The 23,898-nt window shown below is 38.2% G+C and overlaps 1 protein-coding gene across 1 annotated transcript in view; it reads right to left on the bottom strand.

Annotated features, from left to right (window-relative positions):
* The window catches only part of LOC107092304 (potassium/sodium hyperpolarization-activated cyclic nucleotide-gated channel 2-like), a 29,127-nt gene extending 6,058 nt beyond the window's left edge, over window positions 1-23,069 (bottom strand). The window contains exons 1-3 of the mRNA XM_015386687.1: window positions 21,811-23,069; window positions 18,171-18,594; window positions 15,124-15,285 (exon numbers count right to left, since the gene is read on the bottom strand). Coding sequence (XP_015242173.1) covers window positions 15,124-15,285; window positions 18,171-18,594; window positions 21,811-23,000 — 1,776 coding nt within the window. The 5' untranslated portion in view covers window positions 23,001-23,069. The remainder of the gene's footprint in view (window positions 1-15,123; window positions 15,286-18,170; window positions 18,595-21,810) is intronic.
* Between the last annotated feature and the right edge of the window lie 829 nt (window positions 23,070-23,898).

The following is a 23,898-nucleotide window of genomic DNA, read 5'->3' as shown; positions in this document are numbered from 1 at the left end:
TATATATATATATATATATATATATATATATATATATATATATATATATATATATATACAGTGGGGGAAATAAGTATTTGACCCCTTGCTGATTTTGCAGGTTTGCCCACTTACAAAGAATGCAACAATCTACAATTCTAATCATATGTACATTCTAACAGTGAGACAGAATCCCAAAGAAAATTCCAGGATTTCACATCATATGAATTTATTTGACCCCCTACCAAACAGCAAGTATTCTGGCTTCTACAAGCCAGTTAGTCGTTCTTTAAGACACAGCCCCATTCCCAACCAATTATCTACATCAAATACACCTGCCTCACTTCGTTACCTGTATAAAAGACACCTGTCAACACCCAAACAACCAGCATCCATCATCACCACCATGGGCAAGACCAAAGAGCTTTCTACGGACATCAGGGACACACACACATATATATATCAGCTTTTAAAAGCACTACAGGTATGCTGATTAAACTTGTCCACCTATTATCTGCTAATGTCAGCTCTACCTTTGTAATGTATGCAGCATACAGCTCTCATTGTCTTCTTTAAAAGAATCGATAGAAACCCACAGAAAAGATGCTTACTGTGCAAAAACTTTGTTCTGATTTCCTGCATAATTTCTTCCATCAAAGAGGAGCAAGTTACTTTTAACAAGGTCATTAATAAAACTTCAACTGTCTTTTGGAGTTACTAATTCACTGTCTGGGTCCTTTTCATCTTTGGTCTTGGTCAGTTTCAATTAATGTTTTAAAAACATAAAGAAAAAAATGCTAATTTTGAGGTCTTCTGAGTCCAAAGAATATAAAATCTTCTTTAAAATGGACCTGACATGTAATTCTGCTATGTAGAGCTAAACATAGATTTTATAAAGTTGCCTTTTTTTGAGGCAATATTGGCTTTAAGTTGGTAGATAATCAGGAAAAGAAGCAGAGAGAGAGGGAGGGGAAGAATTGCAGCTAAGGTCTTAAGATTAGGATTCAAACCTGTGACGGCTGGGTTGAAAATTAAGGTTTTTCTGTCATCTATAGTGTGCTGTATCCCAGCATCACCTCTGCACCAATAATCTTTTATGCTGGTTCTGAATGCAGTGCCAGTGGTGTGAATAGATACTGTATATAAAGTGTATCCTGCTTAGGCTCGCACCATTAACCTTTAGGTAATGGTCTTTTAATGGTGACTTAAAATGTCGGGGAATTAGACTAAAAAAAAGTATATTTTGCAACTCTGTATTGTTACTCACATTTGTTAAAAACTGTTGTTTTTCTGCATTGTTTAGATGTGAACAAACTTCTTGGCAACCCTAGTAAGGGGCCTTGATGAATTCAGCTCTCACTGGAGAAGTATTGCCGTGCCTTTTAATTTTTTTATGTTGACCCAAATTTTCAGAACAACTAGTTAGTAAACCTGATTTACCTCTTCCCTTAGAGTGATTCATTAAACAATTTACCTGAGCCTCTTGGCAATAAATGTATAATGACCCAAGAACAATGAGCATAATGGTGTTGGAGGTGGAAATTCGTAATATATCAATGGTAGGGACCTGCAGCAAAGACTGACATCTTAGGGTCATTAAATCTCCATAGCAACCATTAAAAACAAGGAACACTTTAATTGGTTGATCAGCGATGATGGGAATAGGCTTTCTTATTTCTATGCCCAAAAGTATAACAAGTATGTCTAGTTCACTGAACTCTTCTGGGACTCTTGTGGATCTAGATAATTTTGTCCATAGAAAAGCACAGTTTAGGATGTGTAATGCTGAGGGCCTGCTTCTCTTCTAAAAAACCTTGGAACCTTGTTAGACTGTTGAAATCCAAAAAATCTTAACAGTTACTAATTAGATCTTTAACATTATTTTTAACTGGTGTGTGAAATTAGGATATTGAAATAAAAAAGGCATTTATCTGAGCACACTTTATTTGAAGGGTGCTTTTATATTTTCACCTCAAAGCAAACTTTGGTACCTTTCAAAAAATTCAATATTGTCATTGCATTTCTGAAACACACAGATTATCTTTTACCTCAGTGTAAGCTCCACATCTCTTTTACCTTATTTGCAACATTTGCAGGCCAAAAATGATGGCATGAAAAAAGGGTTATTGAAAAAAATAAACTATTAGCTTCATACTGTTTCCTTTGTAAAAAGAAAAAAAAAAAGAAATTTCTCACTATTATGTGTGAGCTTGGCGGCTGATAGACTGAAGAAATATTACCAAACAATCTACACATGCAGCAAAGCCTTTCCCCTGGCCATGACACCATAAGCCAGTCAATTAGTTTACTCAGGCTTATCCGAGTTTATTGAAAAGTAAATACCAACTTAATTCTTTTTTCCCTGTCAGTGTGTATTGGCTCTTCACAGCAATGCTGTGGGCAGAGAAATGCTCTCCTACTAAATATGGAAGGAAAACTAACCTAAAGGTTCAACCTTAAAGGTAAATGTTTATTGTAAAGACAACCAAGTACAGGAGTTCAATGAAATCATTGAAAGAAACCAGTGAGTTAGAGCCACAATAAAAACATATCACTACTTACATTTTTTTAAAATACAGCAACCTTAAGAAAAAGAAAACAAAAAACCTAAGTAGATCCATTCAGCTTTCAAAGGACGTGATTCCAAGTTACCAGAGTTGCTCGACCTACTGTCCTACTCAGAAACTGGAAAATGGTCATCGTGGGGATGAATGTCAGATCAATATGGGGCTTTTAATAATTTGTCAGATCTGTTCTTTCTTTCCAGGGTGAAGCTGTTTCACAGCAAAAAAACATTACAGATTTTTAAGAAAATAATTCCTCTCATCAAAACAGGGTCAAAACTATATAAAACAGGGTCAAAACTATATATATATATATATATATATATATATATATATATACTCAACTGCTTTCTCAACCACCCCTCATACTCCTGGGCATGGTGGGTGGCTCCTTCATCTCAAGCTCGGGTCACGGCGCTCGAGGGTTCTTTGCAGTATCTTAGCTGCCCAAGAACTGCCTATTTTTAGACTAAGATCTCTGATGTGTCTCCAGGTATCTATCAGAACCACTTCTCTAGTATGGGGGTTACAGCCCCGAGTGCTTCGATGACCACCGTATGTATAACTATTGAATATGTAGCTATTTTGACCTGGCACAGGTCTGGCTTTTCAGCACTGTTCTTAATTTTTTTAAGAAATTTAAGTTTGATAACTGAGCTCAGGTTTTGTCCATTTATCTGTTGGTTTTTGACTAAGCTGAAGACTTTTGAGACTTTTTTATCCCTATTCTGCTCTTTAATGCATAAATTAAGTGTCATGATCTGGCCTGTTTGCTCTCCCCTAATTAGTAATTCCTATCACCTGCCCTCTTCCTTCCCTGCCTCAATTATAATTTATTCCCCTCACCTGGATCCTCTGGTTTATATTCAGTTCAGCCTGAGCATTCAGGGCCAGATCATTGCTTGTCTTTCTGTCAGTCTTTCTGTTCAGTTTTTATTTGGTTCATGTCCTGGATCCTAGCTGCCAGTGGAAAGAGGGCTTTAGTGTTTGTCTCGTCTCCTGATCGTCCACTGTTCCTCCCCTGCGGAGTCCTCTGGGTTTTTGGCTCATTATGGGGGGAGGTTCAGTTTTTATCAAAGTAAGCCTGGCTCCAGGGTGGAGACCAGTTTAAAGTCTGCTTAGAGTTCCGGTTCCTACGTCCTGTCTCGGCTACCCTCTTCCACTGTGCCTGCCTGTCTGCATCTGATCCTGTCTGCTCCTGTGCGTGACCTACTGGTCATGCTTCTGGTCCCAGTAAGACTCTGAACCCTCCTGGAAGCCTGTGGATTCATGGAAGTCTGGATCCTGCCACCTGTCTCTGTTCCTGTCTGATCTGGATCCTGCCTGTTCCTGTCTGTTCCTGTCTGTTCCTGTCTGTTCTGGATCCCTCACCAGGATCAGCTTCCACCATCACCTCTGGGACTGCAGCACTGGGGACATTCATGGTCTGGACTGTTAAACCAGGTAAGTGACCAACACAGTTAATCTTCTGTCAGATGATCGAGCCACAGCTCCGCTTTCGTTTCTGTTTTATTTTAATAAACCTTTTGAACTTTCCTACTGACTGTCTCTCCTGAATACTGGGTCCATCTGTCCTCGTTTCATGACATTAAGAGCCAAACAGATCTTCACCATAATGTATCCACCACCATACTAGTCAAAGCGGCTAAATAAAATAACCATCTATTATCTGATTAGAAATCTTTTATACAGAAAGTATTTGCAACCGTCCATGTAGAGAGCTGCTATTTTCAATCATGCTTGAAGGCACTTGTGCCTGGAGTTGTTGAATTTATATTGGGCTGGATCCTTCATGGCTGTGGGGATATATCATGAAAAACTTTTTTTTTTTTTACCTGAGATGAATAAATGGGTAGGAAAAGAGAAATTAGAACAATGCATTGTCCCCAAATGGTAATAGAATAGTGGTGAAATATTCACCCAGAAACCTGCCAAAGGCTTTTTGATGTTTACAAAATGCTTGTGGATGAGATGCAAGTTGATAAAGGACATTTATCCAAATGTTAAAGGGGGTGAATGAATATATAATTTACAGCTGACCCTATGCAGTGCACAGCAGAACACAGAAGTGTAAATTAAAGTGAATAATTTAAAAATTTTTAATAAAAAATATAAATTCTTTGCAAGCAAAAATATTACAGTACAAAGAAACAAAACTGCAAAAAAAAAAAAAAGGGAAACAACTGGCCCTAATAGTTTAGCAGCCTGAGGGCTGCGGGCAAGTAGGGGGAAATCCGTTTATAAGTCTGAGAAGTTGTTTATTTTGTGTTGGAGGGGTTTTTAGGTGCTCTCAATGAAAAGATAAATTTCAAAGTGAGAAATAAACAAAGCCTACTCTATTACCGGTATATGCTGTTTTAACCCATTTCTTTCTAAATATTCTAGGCATTACTATATTTTTGTACAAGTTTTACCGTTGTAGATGAGAAAGAAAACCCCAAAAAATTAGATTTGTGTCCATTTGTCCATTTCTTGTTATTAAAATTAATTGAAGTGGTGTATAACGTAATCATTCCATCATGTACCATCAAAAGTTGACCTACAATATCAAAAGCCACAGATCAATGCCATCTATGTTAATGATGAGGATCTTCAACCTTCTAAACTGATAAACTAATTATCAGCATGTAAAATAACTGCTTTAAAAATGCAGTACTTAATTAGCAAAATATATTTTTGTTTCAGTCAACACAGAGACAAATACCCTCTCCTACTTATGATATGTTTGGATAGGTCAATCACAAGCTTTCATCTCTCATGTCTACATGTTGTTACCAGCTTGATTTAAAGTGTTTACCCAGATCTGCAGTGCGCAGCAGTCTTGTATTGCTGCTGGTCAAACTAATTTCTGGACATAAATAAAGTGATTTATACGAAATGATTAATGCTTTATCTGTCTGAAGCATCCAACAAACCGTGGAGTGAAGCCCCTCCTGCTGATAGCAGAAGGAATAATAGGGAAGAGATGTCTCTGCGATGTAGCTACATTAGAGGATGGGTGCACACAGAGTTGTAATTACACCGCTGAAACTTGACACCCTGTCAGAATCTGTCAGTTAATGCTGCCATCCAAATTATTTCTGTTTTCTCTCAGAGGCAGTAAGGCTACTATATTACTTTGTTGTCAAAATTAAATCTAAGGCTAATGATGCTGCGTAAAACATTCTGGATATACAGCACTGGGAAAAAGATCTTCATCTCTTAGTGTCATACTTTAATCCTTCAAGTCCATCCGTTGTCGATACAGTTATTCTCCATGAAAACACCACTGCACCAGTAGTTTAATGGCACCTAACAACATTTGTTTTCTATTGTGGGAGGAAGCCCATAAAGACAAATGTTAATATCAGAAAATATGATCGAAGTAAATACAAAAAGCAATTCTTAAATGATGGTTTTAGTAATTAAGAGGAACAAATGTTTTCAAACCATCCTGGCCCTTGATGAAAAATTTATCGTCTGATCTTTTTGAAGCACGAATTGAATGCGATTTACCACAGTTTTGTTTCAATTTCACGACACACCCCCGTGCCTGATTACTGCCTGGCCCACGTAATCAAAATATTCCCTAAATAGAACCTGTCTGACAAAATATGGTAACTGGAATCTTTCAAAAGCGACTCACAAACTCTCCAATTTAAAGAAATGAAATAGGAGATGAGAAACATACTTACTGACACTTTTTTTTTCTTTCTGGAAATGGTTACAAAGCCTTTTTAAAGCTTTGGGTCTGAAGTGCATTACAGAAAAAGCCATCAGCCACAAATGGAAAAACCATGGAACAGAGTGAATCGTCCTAATAGTTTTAATCCAAGAGTTCCTCATAAGTTCATAAAAGAAACTAGAATGGGATAATCCTGCAGCCCTCATTTTCCTCAGTTAAGATCAGTGTTTACAATTCAACAATAACACAAAAACACAAAATCCTAATGATCAGCAACTTTTATAAAATTGCTCTGTGGACTGAACAGAAAGAGTTGGAACTTTTTGGAAGGTGAGAATCCACCCAATCACTTCTGGCATTTAATCAATAAAACATTTCAGCAAAAGCACACCAAACTTGCAAAAAAAAAAACATGATTGTAGTGTGATGTCTCAAGCAGTTTGTTGCTTCCATACCTGAACAACTACCTCTAACTGATTAACTCTGCTCTCGGCTCTCTGTGGAAAAACCCCTGAAGAGGAATGAAAGCCCTGCCATTAGTTTGTGATGCGAGTTCAGATACATTCGAGTTATGCAGCTGAACAATAATCCAAAGCAAAATTTTAAAGCAAGTCCCCAATTGAAAAGTGTAAAACAAAAAGTGGTAATGAAAAGATTGCCCGATGCAAAGTCTGCCTCATGTTGTGGCATAACCTTAAATCAACTTTTCATACTTTGCATTAAAACACTTCTGCTAAGAAGAGAGGGACAGTCCCTCCCTTTGGGTGATGAGGTATCCACTTGTTCATGAAACCGTTGTCCTGGTGTACTGTATGTCTAAAACAACCTTTGCTGCCTGAGCTAGTAGAAACCTGACAGAATTCATTAGTCGGTCGGTGGAAGTCCCCTTAGGACAGGGTTCTCTTAAAGTCCTCCACTGCTTCTGCTTGAGAGCACAGAGCTTCCAGAGTCGCTGGAGGGAGCGGGGCCAGCTCCAGCACAATAGCTAATGTCACAACTTGTCAGGCACTCAATAGGAGGGTGGTCTCTGGTGTCTGTATGCAGCCTGCACTGTGCCAGAGCAGCTCTTTTGTTGGAGAGCGATGGCTCTCTGGAGGCCGTCTTTGATTATGAAGCGGCGAGGGCGCTAAAGGAGTCAGTGACCTGTCCGCAGAAAACTTTAGAATCCACTTTTTTAAACTTGGAAAGTACAAAGTTGTTTCCGAATCCCTTACAAAAGAAACTCAAATATATAGATATATAGAGATCTATGCTTTTGTCAATTGCATCACACATGATTATAGTCTAAGCTTTTTTTAATATAAAATTTGAAATGGCATAAAAAAGATATGAATGTATTGGACAAGATGCTAATCATCTGTTAATTTTGCCTTTTAATTAAAATATATTAAATGTTAGCAGTGAGTTCCTGAAATATTACCTCAGTAATTTTAAGAATTGTGATGTGAAGAAAGTGCCATTTTATAGCTAATATATGATTTTGACTTTTTTCTTTTTTACAAATTAAAGATATGAAGATTGTGTCATGCATTTCCTCCTCAACCGATACCCCTGATTAGTTATCTATGAACTCTATCTAAAGTCTGCCAGTATATAACTGAATCTCTGTATAAATCCAGCTGTTCTGTGAAAACCTCAGAGCTTTTAAGATACAGGAACATGGTTGATGAGAGAACCCAAACGCAAAGCAATCTTTGAAAAAAGCCTGAGTCAGTATGAGAGAGGACTCATAAACATACAGTCAGAGCTAAAATTGGATGGTTTAACTCTAAGACAGCTTCAGAATAGTCCAGACAAAGGTTCATTTCAGCATCTCCAAATTTTAAGATTTATGCCTACATATGTTCTCTACCCAATCTGAGTTTCAGCTGCTGCTGCAATCTCAGAAAAAGACAGTGCTTCAGGCTTTAACTTGGTATAGGCTGAATACCGATGCAGGCCTCACGTTTAAGGAATTTCCATATCTAGGAAACCATGCTTTCTTTTCATTCCACTTGATAATTATGCTCTGTGTACATATCTCTACGTGCTGATCTAAAAAAAAAACACACATCTGAATACATTAAAGGTTGTGGTTGTAACAACATCAAATCTGCACAAGAAAGAATACCAAGAGGCCTTTACAAAGAACTATACCCAGGAACCTGCTATGATGCAACTTTACTGCCAAACTTCATATAATGAAAATAAGCCTCAACGTTTTCAAATTTCTAATCCTCTTTGCCAAAAATGACCACAGTTTTAGTTTCTCTCAAATAATATTAAAGATAAATCTAAAGGAATTTATTTTCATCTCATTATTTTAAATATTTTAGTACTGCAAAAAACCCTCATTTCATTCATTTAAATATTTTAGATTTTAAGGAACTGAAAATACTCTAAGAAAAGATAAATTTTAACCTGTGTCATGGTTTATGTTATGTATGTGATAAAACAATACATTAATCAATAGTACTATTTTGAGTTCCATGTGGAAGAACACCGAATATGGTATCAGCGCATTGGTCTCACTGTGTTCTGGGAAATATGTTGAATAAAAATGAAGTCCACGTTCCACTGAGGTTCTGTTAATTACAGAGTTTGCATTGAATTAATGCACATTACACACAACTGCCAACAAAATATGGGAAACAATCATTTCTCAACAATGCATTATGACACCTGTCATCCAAAGAGCTATTTATTTAATAAAAGATTTAAATATACTACTCAAATTCTGTTATACAGCTTCTCTGGAAGTAGTTAGCTCACTTATTGATTAAACATGTTAAATGCACAATATGCATGGTCTAAAATTTAGTAATGATCTTGAAAACAAATGGCCTCCAAATCACATATTTCTATGCTCAGAACTCGGATGCAGCATTGCTTTCTAGGCTTAGACAAAATTTCCAGCTAAGTGATCTAAATATTTTCTTCAATGTTTCCTCAATTGTACCTTTTGAATCTTTCTGTCCCTGAGATGACCCTCCTTTAGAACTGAGTGTATATTGCATGACATTCATTCCATGTTTGTGCAGTTTACTTTATTGGGTTATATTTTATTATGCTTATTATATTTCTATTCTTTCAATAGGCTAATAAAATATCCTATGAATGAATATGTATTTTTATTTCAAGCAGATTTGTGAATTAGTCTTGCAGTCAAACATTTTTTTCTGTTCCCTAATAAAAACATTATCAAACAATTACGGTTACATGCATTTAAGATCAGCTAAACTATTGGAATATGTTCTTTTCAGGGATTGAACCTGTTGACCATAAAGCAGAGAGTCAGAAATCTCAGCAGGCAAATATTCAAAGCAGAAATTTATGAGGAGTCATGCCTTACACAGAGGTGTCTGGAAGCAGGACCCAATCTGTTTGAAAAACAATTTGGAAAACTGCCTCGTCTCTGGATTGAAGTGGTCTTCCCTTGCTCAGTAAAAGGCAGGGATGACAGACAGGTCTATAAACAACCAGCTTTTATCTCCAGGAGGGAGACATGGCAACAAAGAGCCCAGCTGCCAGGCCATATTCCCCACATCCCTCTGTTTCCCCCTTTTATCTTTCCTGTCATCACTCCACAGTGCTGAAGTGGAGGCACGAGGGGGTGGGGCGCTTAAATCTCTAGCTTCTTTTTGAATGATTCTTCGCCAGTGAACTGCAACTATTCCCTGTCACACAGGCTGAACACCTACAGAAATGATGGTAGTATGAGTAATCTTCTCCAACTGAGAAAAAAGAAAAAAAATCTCTACTGTAATCAATGGAAACGCTCATGTAGCAAATATTAGTCTAATAATGTATTTTATTCTCTTCAGGAGTTAAAGGCAGTCTCTTTTAGTAGTTTTAATAATCATTGGATCATGAATTTATTATAAATTTTGTACTTTCTCAGATGCTAAAACCAAATTAGAACAATTTAATTCCAGACGTTCTACTCTATAAAGCCCTTATTTCAGGAGCGCAATTAGGCATTGCTCTTTGTTTATGAGATTTAATTTATAAATATCGATACTGACAGTACTCGTTTCATGCACACACAGCTTAAACTGTATAATCAGCCATCTGTAGAATTGTACATTCAGCTCAGAGCTGTTAGTCTCAAGCTGATCAGTGAAGTTGATGACCGATATGAACAAACTTGGGCCTCATTGTACATAAGAGATTTTCAGAAGATTCTCAGTCATCCAGGTCATAATCATTCCAAAAAAGTTAAAAAATAAACCACTAGACTTTTGTTTTTTAACTTTTTAACTTTTTTCGAATACATGAGGGCTTATTAAGCACCAATAAAAACTGGATTCCAAAAGTAAAAAGATAAAGGGACTGAAAAACGCCTACAATTAAAAATGTTTAAATTCTTCAATTATGTGATTAGCCTTGAGTTTAAAGCTTCAATATTTTAATATTTTAATATTTTATGATAAGGAAGAAGGATATTATGATAAATACTTCAATAATTTTGACAGAATTTTAAATGTATTTTATGTATTCTTTACGTGGTAAAAACATCATATATGTTGTATTGGAACTAAATATTTATGAAACTAAATTTTCATAAGGCCGTATTTATTTTATATAAAAAAAATTTTGCCATCTCTTCTTATGTAATGATTTGTGAGGCATCTTATTGCAGTGGCAGGGCATGGCCATTTTTACAATCGAAAGCACCAGAATGTTTGTTATTTAGGTCAAATTTCTAAATCCCCTGCTTAACTTTTTTAATCAAAACAAAGGGCAATTTATGCTCTAGTCATAAGCTTTTTACCATAAATGACTCCCGGTTGCTGTTTGTAGAGTTATTTAAACGATATTCTTTGTTTACTTGATTGTCTATATTTCCAACACTGGAGAGGAAACTGAAGCAGAAGGTCAATTTATTTATTACCAGAGCCTAATTTAATACATTCAGTTCATCCCCTCCACTGAGAGCTTTCAGTCCTAACATTAGTGTTTAATAAGCCTAAACATAAGGTCAGCCGATTCGATATTACTTCATTAAATTCTCGATTTGTAGACCGACTTCTGGTGTGTAATTGGTATGGATTGTAAAAACGGCAGCAGTTTGCCCCTGTACAATAATACTCTCGGATGATTCTGGCTGAATATTTTCTCGTGTTGTTATTCATGGAAGAACTGGTGGAGTTCATTTAAATTGGTTGGTTTTCAGAAACAAATAAAATTTTCTATGATTAAAACTGGGGCCATCCCAGAAGACCGATTTGAACCAGCTTTGTTTTATGTATTGAATCATATCCAGCTGGATTATCACCTTCGGTCAAAATTAAATTGTGTAGGATGATCAAAAATAAACTAGAAGCAATAGAGGTTGACTGGAAGTTTCTGTAAGACCAGTATCATTGTCAACACTAAACACAGTTTAATACCCTCAAGGGCTGAAGAATGGCGACCAGCACAGAAGAAGTGGTTGCTCTAATATTGGACCAATCAAGCTTGATTGAAATTTCCAGGTAAAAACCAAGTGTCTTCCGGTGAAAGGTTTAACTTTCAGATAAGATACAGGCTTTGCTTTTTGGCTGTGATGACAGAAGATTTCAAACCTAAGAACACTGCAATAGCTGTTGAGTATGATAGTGTTAGTATCATGCTGAAAACTTGCCAGATGCACTGTTAAATTACACAAACTGAATCCACTACTGGGGAAAGAACAATCCCAGAAATTATTTTTAATCATCATCTAGGTAATTGAAATTTTGCAATGTTGGGTAGCACAACACGGAAATTCCTCCAAATACACAACAGAACTGGTAATGAAGTAACTTCTGAAATTATTCCAACATCAAGCATATTAAAAATATGATCAACACTATAGCCGAGTGACAGGAAAAACCACACAAGTTTAAATGAGTTCTACATATTCACCCAACAAGAGTTGTATGATGTCCGGTCAAAATTACGTCAGACCTTGTTGTTAGCAACAGAAACTAGGTAGTTTATCTGCACCTGTCTAAATAATGAAATATAAATACACAATGAATGGACAAGATAAAACAAAGGATGTATCTTTCATTATCTTTCTGGGCATGCATAAGAATGCTTAGCAAGATGGGTTGGCACTAATGTTGCATCAGGAAAATATGTAATTATCTATAATTGAGGTTTATTGTTTCTATTGGATGAATTATGACAGCCAGGAGCTGGCTGGATAGACTAAAACTACTTGAATCATTATAAGACACATCAGTAAACAGACTCCTCCGTCGAGTTCAACAGTTCTCATAAAATATAGTGTTTAACATGCATCAGTGTGTGGGAAGCAATGCATAAAACTTCACAATAAGTGCTTAACAGCTCAAGCTGATAAACTCGATCTAGATCGGTAAAGATATAATAAAAGTGTAATGGTTAAGATAAATCATACTGCCCCACATTCAAAAAAAGGAAGCAGCCAAGGGTATGGATCATGTATGTTGTTCATTAAGATAACTTATGCTTCCTTGTGTTCTCTCCCCTCTACTGATTTGGAAACCATTCTCCTTCTGCCAGCATGAAGGACATTTCAGTCATTTTGTGTTTATGCTATAAAAATATATGTATGTAGCTGAAATTCTACACACTTGGACAAAATTCTTAGTACTCCCCGCTTAGTGGCAAAAAAAACATCTATGGTTGAAATAAAGTCTCGCCAATCTCACAAAAGTAATAATAAATAAATATTTATGAAAATAAACAAATGGAAGTAGACATTGCTTTTCAACCATAGATGTAAAAAACATTATTTTACGCCTGAACTAAATGATGGTACCCTTAACTTACTGTTTTGCTGCACAGTTTTTGGAGACAATCAGTGCAATCAAACAATTCTTGTAATTGTCAATGAGACATCAGCTCCTCTCAACAGGTATTCTGACACTAGGCAGGATATTTCTCTCTAGAATCGCTTGATAGTCTTAGGACTATATTGAACCCTACAGAAGTTCCAAACATCCTGTATCAGATGAAGCAAAGCAGCCCCAGAAAATAACAGAGCCTTTTAAAAATGTGTGACAACATTTATAACGGTCAATGATAACACAGTCTGTTAGGAACCAGATGTGACAGAGACAACAGCTTGTCAAAGGTTCCTAAGTCCACAATGAAGGCGTAAAAACTGGCACTGAGGAAATGCACATGCTCTCTTAACTGTGTAAGTAATAAAAAGAGTATTTTGCTTATTTTAAACAATGGGCGTCAAGCGGTTGGCTCAAACAATGATGGATAGGGTCATCTGACACTGATGTTCCTTGAGGTTGAAGTTCATCTTTAATCTCTTTATAATTTGTTCTGAATTATTTTGTCACAATTCATACTATCAGTCTCTTTGATTTTTTTCAGCAAATGTTCTCCTTTGGCCATGTCAAAGATATCTTACAATTCTGAATAATATATCCAACTAGTCACAGGAACATCAAGCTGCTTGGAGATGGTCTCATAGCCTTTAACATGCTTGTCTATAATTTTCTTTTTCATCTCCTGTGACAACTCTTTCCTTTGCTTCCTCTGGTCTATGTTGAGTGTGGTAGAAACCATGTCATCAAATGGCACAGTGACTCCCTGTAGCCCCCTTGAACTTTTCGACCATTTGCCAGGTTTGAGGCTTCAAACATAAAGCTATAAAATTGTATAAACGTAAAGCTATAAAAAAAAAAAACATTATCAATAACAAGCAGAACACAATAAGTTTAAACTATCTTCCATGACCCCACTAAAGAAAAGCATCCCCAAACCATGACACTGCCACCACCATGTTTGACAGTGGGAATGGTGCTTTTACTACAAACATAACATTTTGCATTGGTGCCAGATATTTCCATTTTTGTTTCATCAGACCAGAGCACCTTCTTCCACATGTTTGCTGCGTCTCCCATGTGTTTCATGGCAAATTTAAAAAAAGACTTTTTATGGATTTCTTAAATAAATGGCTTTCTTACATTAAGTCCAGATTTGTTTAGTATACGACTTATTGTTTCCTTATTTTCCTAGAGTCTCAGCTGTAGATCTCTGCAGTTCATCCAGAATGATTATGGTTCTCTTGGCTGTATCCCTGATCAGTCTTCTCCTTGTTTGAACTGAAAGTTTAGAGGGACAGCTGGGTCTTTGTAGATTCACAGAAGTCTGATACTTGTTCCATTTGAATATTATCGCTTGCACAGAGCTCCTTGGGATATTTAAAGCTTGAAAAATATATTTGTCTCCAAATCTAGCATTACACTTCTCCACAACTGTATCTCGGACCTGCCTTGTGTGTTCCTTTTCTTAATGATGCACTTTAAACAGACCTCTGAGACGATCACAGAGCAGGTGCATTTATACGGAGACTTGATTAAATACAGGTGGATTCTATTTATCATCATTAGTCATTTAGGTCAACATTGATCACTGATGAGAGATCCTCACTGAACTTGTGGAGAGTTTGCTGCACTGAAAGTAAAGGGGCTGATTAAACGTTCACACCCAACTCAACAGTTTTGTATTAATTTAAAAAGTATAAACTATCCAATAAATTTTGTTCTACTTCATGATTGTATCCCACTCGTGTTACATTCATTTAGGTGCATCACAATAAATAGAACTTAATGGATGTAGATGCCATACTTTCATATTTTTGTGAACAAGAGGTTAAAAGAGCCATGAGTCATTTTCCTTGCACTGTACAATGATTGAATACTTTATGCTAGTCTATCAAATTATATCTAAATACTATATTTTATAAAGTTTATGCAGTGTGGAAAATTTGCAAGGCAATTCATAAATTTGGTGTTTCTTTTTTCATCTATCTGCATACTTTTGAAATGATTGCCATGGCCTTTGGAATGTTTCTTTGTTCTGAGATGAAAATCTTCACTTTTTACATTTTAAATCAGTTATTTCTTTCATAGTTAGTCTGTGAACCTTAATCCTGTATGGAAGAATGCAATTGCTCATACATACCTCCATCTTATTGAGAGACACCCAGCAGTCTGAGGGGAAGTCCTGCAGCATAGGAACCAGGAACTGTAGGCAGCCGTCCCAGTGACATAGCAGTAGCATCATACCGATCAGGTTGATAATCCGCATCACCGCGCTAGCCAGGTCGTAGGTCATATGGAAGATCTGAAGTGTGACCATTAGATGGGAAAAGGAGTGAAAACAAATGTAAGATATACTAAGAAGAAGATTGGTGTAAATTTTAAACATTAAACTTAATAGCTTCAATCACTGCCTTAGAAACGTGCATCACAGTCAACTATTTTGGATCATGCCGTGTTTGATTAATGAGCAAAGGAAGTGATGAACCATTAATCCCACCTCAAACACAGCAGGAACAGGCAAGACACTTTTCACACAGAGATACGTGACATTAGTCAGAGTCTCTGTCACAGACAAGGTCCAGTCACAGCCATGTTACACTCACGCAAGCCTGCCAGCAAAAAGATCCAACTAAGGCTACAGAAAGACATGTCAGCACATAGACATAGATGCATCCAGAGATTGATGGACAGGAACCATGGTGATCCTGAACAACTGATAGTCTGGGTCGTCTGACACGTCAATCACACCCATTCTCTGAGAAGTCAGTCAGACCAATCATCTAATGCCTGAATAACCTGAAGAAACCTCACAATGATGCTGCTTAACAGTTTAAAGTTAGCCTGAATGCAAAAATAATTTAGCAAGAGGTGTAAATGTATTATGCTGACAGCCCCTGTTCACAAGAAAACACGTGTGACTGTCTGATGGAGTCGACTCTAAAGGAAGTGGGTCACTTCTTACTCAGTGCAGCAAAGAGAAGTGATACTTGGAGATGGAACTGATGGCGAAGGACAGTAGACATGAATCACATGCGCTGATCTTTCTAAATGCAGCTTTAACCTTTATGAGGTTTTCACCGTCAGTTTCTATCAGTCAGGAACTGAAAAAAAGGAGAAAGTGGTCGTATTTTATCAGGATGCAGGAGGTGACACTGCTGCATACAGCTGAAGATGTTCAGCACCATGGACAGCTCTCAAATGCTGGAGAAACTAAAAATGGCCTCAGGCGCAATCACCTAAAATTCCCTATTGAACTTTGAAAAGATGAATTCAAAAATTAGACATATGAAGTGGCAAACCCCTGCACTATCTCAGTAACTGACCTGCTATCTAATCTTCCCTCATTTTCTATGCATGCCATGTATCACTTCCCATCATGCAACACTTTGTGTATGTGTGTGTGTGTGTGGGCTATCACATCATATCTCCAGAAATCCAATTATCCAAAGGTCAAGTGAGCAGCCAAGGCTCACTGTGCCGTTCACTGCTGCAAAATGCCAACGCTGCCGACACTGGCACTGACGAAAAGTGGAGTGATCTCATGACTCCACCGGACATCTTCTGTCCCAGGCTAAGGCTCTCCTTTAGAGAAGTGTGTACTCTAAGGAGGCACTTCCACTTACTTATAACTCATAGTGCAACCTAACATTTAATGACTTTGCTATATCTTCTGGTGAAAGGCCTGGCTATAGAAATCCACCTGATAAAGACAAATCAAGCTCAATTGAAATCAGGAGAGGAAATGATTAAACTTTTGTTTTGATAACCCAGATTTGTCCCTGAAGTCAAAGAAAACAAATAATTTGTATATTCTTTTTCTAATTAAAAAATGCAAATAAGAATACGTTCAGAATTAAGACTGAATTCATTGCATAGGTAAAAGAAAATAATTATTTAGGAATATCGGATTCCTACTTTGCTTATAAATTATGTCTTTTATATGGTAAAGGTGAGGCATGGATGTTAAAGATTATTTTTAAAAACAATAAATTTTTTTATCTTATAATTGTTTTTACATTCTAATCTTGATTTTTAAATACCAATCCAGCCACCCATCAATCCGTATTTGATAACATGTTTATCTCTACAGGATCACAGACAAATCAAATAGCGATCAGATACACTTATGGAGTCTCTTTACAGACATTTATTATTCTTTGCAACAAACTTCCTGTGTATGTGATTAGCAGTTCTAGAGTTTTGTGAACGTAAACAATGTATTATAATTTTCCAATAGACTAAAACCTGAATGTGATTACTGTGATTACTTGAGGAAATCACCAAACTGCAACTGGTCAGGCAAATATGCTTCTAGAGGAAGTTAGGCCAGTCAGGGACAGGGAGGCCAAAACCTCCCTGTCAGTTTTCTTTGTGAAGGAAGGAAAACTTCAGAAAAACCTTCAGAAAACTTACATTAGTTTTTAGTAGTTGTAGTTTTAGGTATTTATTTGTGTATGTGTTTGTTTTTTTATCCTTTCATAAAGTAGTTAATATTATCAAAAAGTCAGGGTTTTGCTTTAAGGGATCATGGCATAAATGTGAAACTTTTCTAAGCTTGTTTGGTTTATACCAAAGGAAAATTGATCTGCAAAATAACTGTTGTCTAAAGACCCATATAGATTGTGGTGGTTGCCTTATAACATCTTCTAAATTCTCCAATATTGTATATCTTCATCATATTTGAGTCTATAAAATGCACGGTCAACCAAGCTACGCCGCAGTTTCTAATTCATTACTGACATGTCTAATCACAGTCAATGGACCCCGCAGTGCTGATTATTATCATTATCCTGCACCTCTGCTGCTCCACCTGTGGTGCCTTAATTGATTAACTATGTTTGCCCTGATAATAGGCTGCTTATTAGCCTGCCTGATGCCACTGGCAGGACTGCAAGGTCACCAATGCAGATGTACAAGAGGGTGCAAACCTTTTTCTTTTTCTTTTTAAATGCTCTAATTTCCTTTTAATTTTGTATCTGCTTGTTTTTTCCAGATTGGCAAATGCCACTATTAATAAAGCTACCTTTAGGTGAGGGAGCCCAGGCTACTTGGAGCATATGCAGAGGCAGATTGTCCACTTGGTAATGAGCCAATACCAGCTTATTGGAGACAAATCAGAGAGGACTAATGTCCTATGTGTCTGTCAGTGTTATAATCAATATCTACAACTCTATTAACTTGTCTTACCTCTTCCCATTGGTGAATGTAGCGTATCAATCTGGAGAGCCGGAGCAGCCTCAGAAGACTTAGGATCTTGGTAAAGCGGACAATCCTCAAGGCCCGAGCAGTCTTGTACACCTCAGAGTCTATCCCTTTCTCCACTATAAGGAATATGTAATCCACCGGGATGGAGGAGATAAAGTCTACAATAAACCACGTTTTTAAGTACTTTTTCTTTATAGTCTCAGGGTCCAAAATTATGTCTGAGTTGTCCTCAATGATGATTCCAGTGCGAAAGTTAAGCACCAGGTCCATGAGGAAGAACGTGTCAGAGACCACATTGAAGATGATCCAGGGTGTTGTGGTTTCTTCCTTGAAAAAGGTGATGCCCACAGGGATGATGATCAGGTTACCCACCATAAACAGCAACATTGTAAAATCCCAGTAGAACCTGTACCATTGCGGTAGTGAGTTATGTGGGGTGTGCCATGGGTAGGGGAAAAGAAGAAGAGAAATAAAATCAGAGAGGGCAAAACAGGAAAAATAGTTTAGCTACATCAAATGTTTCAATTCAGGGTGGAAACTGTGGTTTAAGTCGTGGAGTTATTAGCTCCTGTACAGACATGGCGACATTTAGTTTAAGATCAAAATTCCCCTTTAACAATTTTAGCTCACTATCTACACTCACCAGGCAGGATATTGTGACCACTGGCAAGTGAATCAAATGAAATTCATTTTCTCTATGTAATTGCACATTTGATTTAAAAGGATTAATATGGAAAATGTGTAAGTTTGAAAACTTGAGGAGGTTTTAATGAGGACCAAATTTTGATACCAAGATAGCAGAATCAGTAAGAAAGTCCCTGAATATATAGGTAATGTAGGGTGATCCCTGGTCAGCTTCCTTTAAAAAATGGTCAAAGTAAAATAAGACTGGTGAACCAGGGACAGGTTTGTTCATACTTTAAAGATCTGCAAACCAGTCAAAATGACCATGTTAGTCATTTTTTAATGTCTGGCTGGCTTATTTGGTTATACACATTAGTAAACTGTTCAAATAACCTTGAAAAGGAATTTGAAAACATAGTAATTTACCAGTCTTCAAGATAATCAAAAGCTGCTCTTCAGGATGATTTCAAATCTGGATGCAACATCCACAATAAAGGAATAAGGAATGTTCTACTTCATTTAACTTTGAAAGAGGTTTTCACAATCTTTATTTTATTTAACAATTGCAACTCAATAAAAAAACATTATATTGTTATTTTCTTCATCCACATGGATTTCTATTTCCTTGTCTGTCAGGGGCCTGACCAGCCAACCATGATGTTGCCCAATTGCTATTTTATCCAAAGTAACAAAAGCACATCTGTTGCCTTTAAGTTATTTTTAAGTCAGTTAGAAAAAGTCCACAAAAGAACAATCGTAAATTGAGTGAAAAAAAGTTGAGGGATTTAACTTATTGATTGTCACTCTTGGATCAAAGAGAGATCAGAGACAATCAAGGAAAAACTGACAATACTCAAAAAAGGAAATAAATAGCATATATATATATATATTCTTCTTTTACTGTTATTGATTATGAAGTAGTTCACACTTCATCCAGCACTGGATATTTTTGTTTTGTGCCAGCAAATAAGAAAAAAATGTATATATTAAGATTACAATTGTGAGTATCTTACTCTCTTTGGTATGATGTTTGGGCTGGGTTTATTTAGACTGTTTAATTAGTTCTCAGGATTTTACAGTACATTGTATATACATTATAGCTAAAGATATGATCTAGGACATTTTTCGCAACAAATGTTCACGTTACTGGAGTAAAGATTGCAGGATTTTAACAAGCGTTGAAAATATGTACTTGTGAAGACAAACAGATGTAAATAATAACAATTACATCATAAGAGGCACAGGAATCAATTTGATTAACTGGCATTATTAATTATCATTGAAAACAAGCCATTTTGAAAGTTTCTCATGCTGATTTTGAAACCTTCCAATTGTAAAAAGGTTGCACCTTAAGTTTTTAAGCCTCGAATTGACTGATTTGATAACCAATGGTTTGACTATCAGTATGTCTGTATCTCTGCTCTGATTCTCTGTACTACCAGCTTCCATGTATTCTAGCCTTGCCATTTTTTCCTTATTTAACATGTACGCAGATCAAATTACCTTAAAGCAACCATGCAGAACAGAAGTAAACACGTTGAATGATAAGTTAGATTGGTAAAATTACAAATATAGAGGAAAAACAAACAGACATCCAGATAGTTGTGATCAAAATAACCCTTATTTACTACCCAAGGCCTCTTGTAATGTCACCAGAGGCATGTGGTTTTGAATAAGTCCACTTTGATTAAGCATCAATGATTTGTCCTTCTAAGAATGACAAGTCATGTTCAAAATAATATCAGTTTATGTTACAGAAACTCTGGAAAGGGGCTTAAAATATTGTGTGTAGGGTCTATAGATCGGGGTGGAGACGAAAAGGGGTGAGGTATCAGCCTGTCAGAGGAAGCTCTGCAGGACAGGTGCAGCGCTGAGTCATTACACTGCGACTTATGCAACAAGCTCTGTTTCCTGATACAAACCACGAATATCATTTTTGATGCAACTTTGCTGCCATGCATTAATGTGAATGAGAAACTGAAGAGGGGAAGATGGAGCATCTTCTCATGTAGGTTTTAGGGATCTATTAAGTGACTTGTCATCAGATTATATCCGGGCAGTTGTCTTCCAAATGGACTTTTAGTGCCATTCTGACTCCGCGTTATGTGATACATGTGGGCCAAACATGAATGGTGCTGGAGGAGGGAGCTGAGAGGGGAGCTGTCCACTCCCAGTGGTGCTGATCCCCAGACGGCCCAGCCCACATCTAAACCCGCTGATTTTCTAACCCAAATACCTTTCATCAAATAAAAGGCTTTCAGGGAACACGTTAATCAGGCAGAAACCTCTATCCCAAAATATTTGAATGAGAAAATAGCTGCTGATTCTCCAGCCCGGGTTATCCGCTCATCAAACAGGGTGCATCCATCGATAAATGGCAGGATCCTTCGGGCGGATCTGTCTCCACTGAGCAGGCTTGAGGTTTTCGCACACTTGGCTCAAGGTGACATTCCGTTGCTGAGTGCATCGCATACACACATGCATACACTCCCATATAGCCTACATCCTGTCAGCACGGTGCCTGTCGCAAGGCAGACGTCTATTGCGATTATTTTATGCCTTATTTTTATTACAAAGAATTTTTTTTTCTGATGAGTATTAATTACAGTGGGAGCGCTGCCTTCTTTGATGAATGTGAGCATCGCGCTGTGAAAAGTGGAGATTTAATAGCAGGCCTGGCTTGCATGAGCACCCCAGATATGCTATTGTTCCGACAGCAACAGGATTTGTTTACAACCTTGAGAGGACACTCTTCCTTAAAGTGCCTGACAACAGGTTGTTTGTGGAGGTGGTGATGGTGGGGGATTGGCTTTTAGCTGCCTCTCCTTGGTAAATTCTTAGACAATAGGTTTAAATGACAAATCAGCTGCATGTAAGGTTGGATAGTAATACAGCGTGTGTTTCCTGTGCTTCCACTATACTCAGCATAAAGTAAGTTGTGTATGGGGACCTTTACGGGCCTCTAATCACATCAACTAATGTCAGCCCAGTCTCTTACCTGAAATCACTATAAGGATGGATAATCCAGTTTCCAGCTGATTTCACCCTCTCCTGCTCCTTCTCAACAGCTTTTTGACTACCATACATGCGCAGGGAGAATTTGTTAACTCCAGGTTGCAGCATGCTACTGAACTGCCGCTGCATGAAGCTGGCTTGGCTTCCCCGAGGTTCTGCATCCTCGGCGGGCACAATCGATGGTCCATCTTCCTGTTTCTGGAAAGTTACAGAGTTCCTCGGCTGTTGAGTCTGAGTCTGGGTCGGGCCGTGCAGCGAGGAGGAGGCTTTCCGGCTCGGCGCGTTGGAGAAGGACACCTTGGAATCCTTCTTCTCAGGTACACCGCTGGATACGGGGGTGGCGCCCGGGTTGGCGCCCTCCCCGCCTTGCCCCCCGGTTAGAGACCCCCCTGGCGTGATCGAGCCGTCCATACTGGCGGTGGTCGAGTTACAGGTTCCCCGCCTGGCAGCGCCCCCTTCCTCGGCTTTGCCCGACCCCACTGTCTGCTTCTCCTGCTTGGGGATTATTGAGCGCAGGCTCCCGGTACCCGAATCCCTCCTGCATTCTCCGTTTTTGTTGCATTTCATGCTGGAAGCTGGAGCGACGCCGATGCGACCATCACCCGCTGTGGCGTTGGAAACCTTTACCCCGAGCGCAGATTCCGACGCCTCCGCCCCAGACGCTCCGCTGGTCTCGCCGCGTTGGGCAGCATCGCCCGGACAGGGTGTCTCGGTCGCTCCAGAGGCAGCAGTGGGCCGTGAGGCGGAGGGAACGTCCTCTGTGTGCGTAAGGCAGAGCTCCTTGTTGGAGTTCCTCCTGGAAGCCGAGGACGAGGCTCCCCCTCCTGGCGTAAAGTTCTTCATCCTGATACTGCCGCCGCCTCCTCCTCCTCCACCTCCGCTGCTGCCGCTCCCCCCGGCTCGGCGCAGCCGCGGATGCTGAAACCTGGACTCTTCTTCTCCATCCTCAGTCTCATCCATCACGACGCTGCAGGTCAAACCGGGCTGGTTACCGCTAGATGCGACGGGGGAACCGGGGTTCAAGCAGTTCTGTCCACCGGTGCTTTTGGAACATTTAGATGCGGCAGCATTGGGTGCACTGATGTGGCTGCACCCGCTGCCGCCCACCCCCTTCTTTTTCATGGTGGCAGCAGACACCGGTGAAACCTTATTCCTGTCCATGACATTGAGCATATCGAAATTTGCCTCCAATTATCTATGAAGGAGGCCAACCAGAGAGAGAGGGAGGATAAGAGAGAGAGGAGGGCCGAAGAAAAGGGACAGTGAGAGAAAGGAGGCACGGAGAGGGAGGAGTGCAGGGGACTTCTTTCAGCACCTGTCCAAAAAAAAAAAAATATATATATATATATATATATATATATATATATATATATATATATATATATATATATATATATCAATACTTTAAGGTTTCTAACTGGAGCCTCAAGGTTGAATACTAACAAATGAATTGTTGGGTCTCCAATAAACGGAAAATATTATTTACCCTGCAACTAGTCCACATACACAGAACCACCACGTGTTTAGAGCGCACTCTGAAAGGCAAGTTCAAAGTGGCATTTTATTGTGCAATCTCACACAGCATGACAACTTTGGTCTGCTACCCCAAGTATATTTTAGCGCCTTCTAGTGGTATTGCAGCATCTAACTTGACGAAACTCCTCAGGTATGCTGAAGCACGGGTGAGAGGCAGTTGACAAATATTTAGGGTTTGGCAAGATCGTCATTGTGTTGGAATGTGCATCATTCGTTAATCTGGATATTTATTAACAGATGGTGATTCTATATGTTCTCTTTGTGTGATTAGGATTAATTGCCCTTATCTAGTCCTGTTATGGCCACAAATTTGATATAGGTTTATTGGGATCTAATGAAATAGACCAAATCAAATATAACTGCAAAGTGCAAAGTGTAAATTAAAGGATCTGTGGATTCTATGTTTCATTCTTTTTACTCTGACATCTCCCGCATAAAATCCAGTATATGTCACGTCTTGGTTGAGGTTTGGAGGACCCAAATGCAGAGGCAGAGAGGCTGAGGTGAATACTTGTAGTTTTAATGCAAAAATGGT

Source organism: Cyprinodon variegatus, unplaced genomic scaffold (assembly GCF_000732505.1).
Source record: "Cyprinodon variegatus isolate N-32 unplaced genomic scaffold, C_variegatus-1.0 Scaffold374, whole genome shotgun sequence".
Lineage (NCBI taxonomy): Eukaryota > Metazoa > Chordata > Actinopteri > Cyprinodontiformes > Cyprinodontidae > Cyprinodon > Cyprinodon variegatus.
This window is presented reverse-complemented; position numbering and strand designations above follow the sequence as displayed.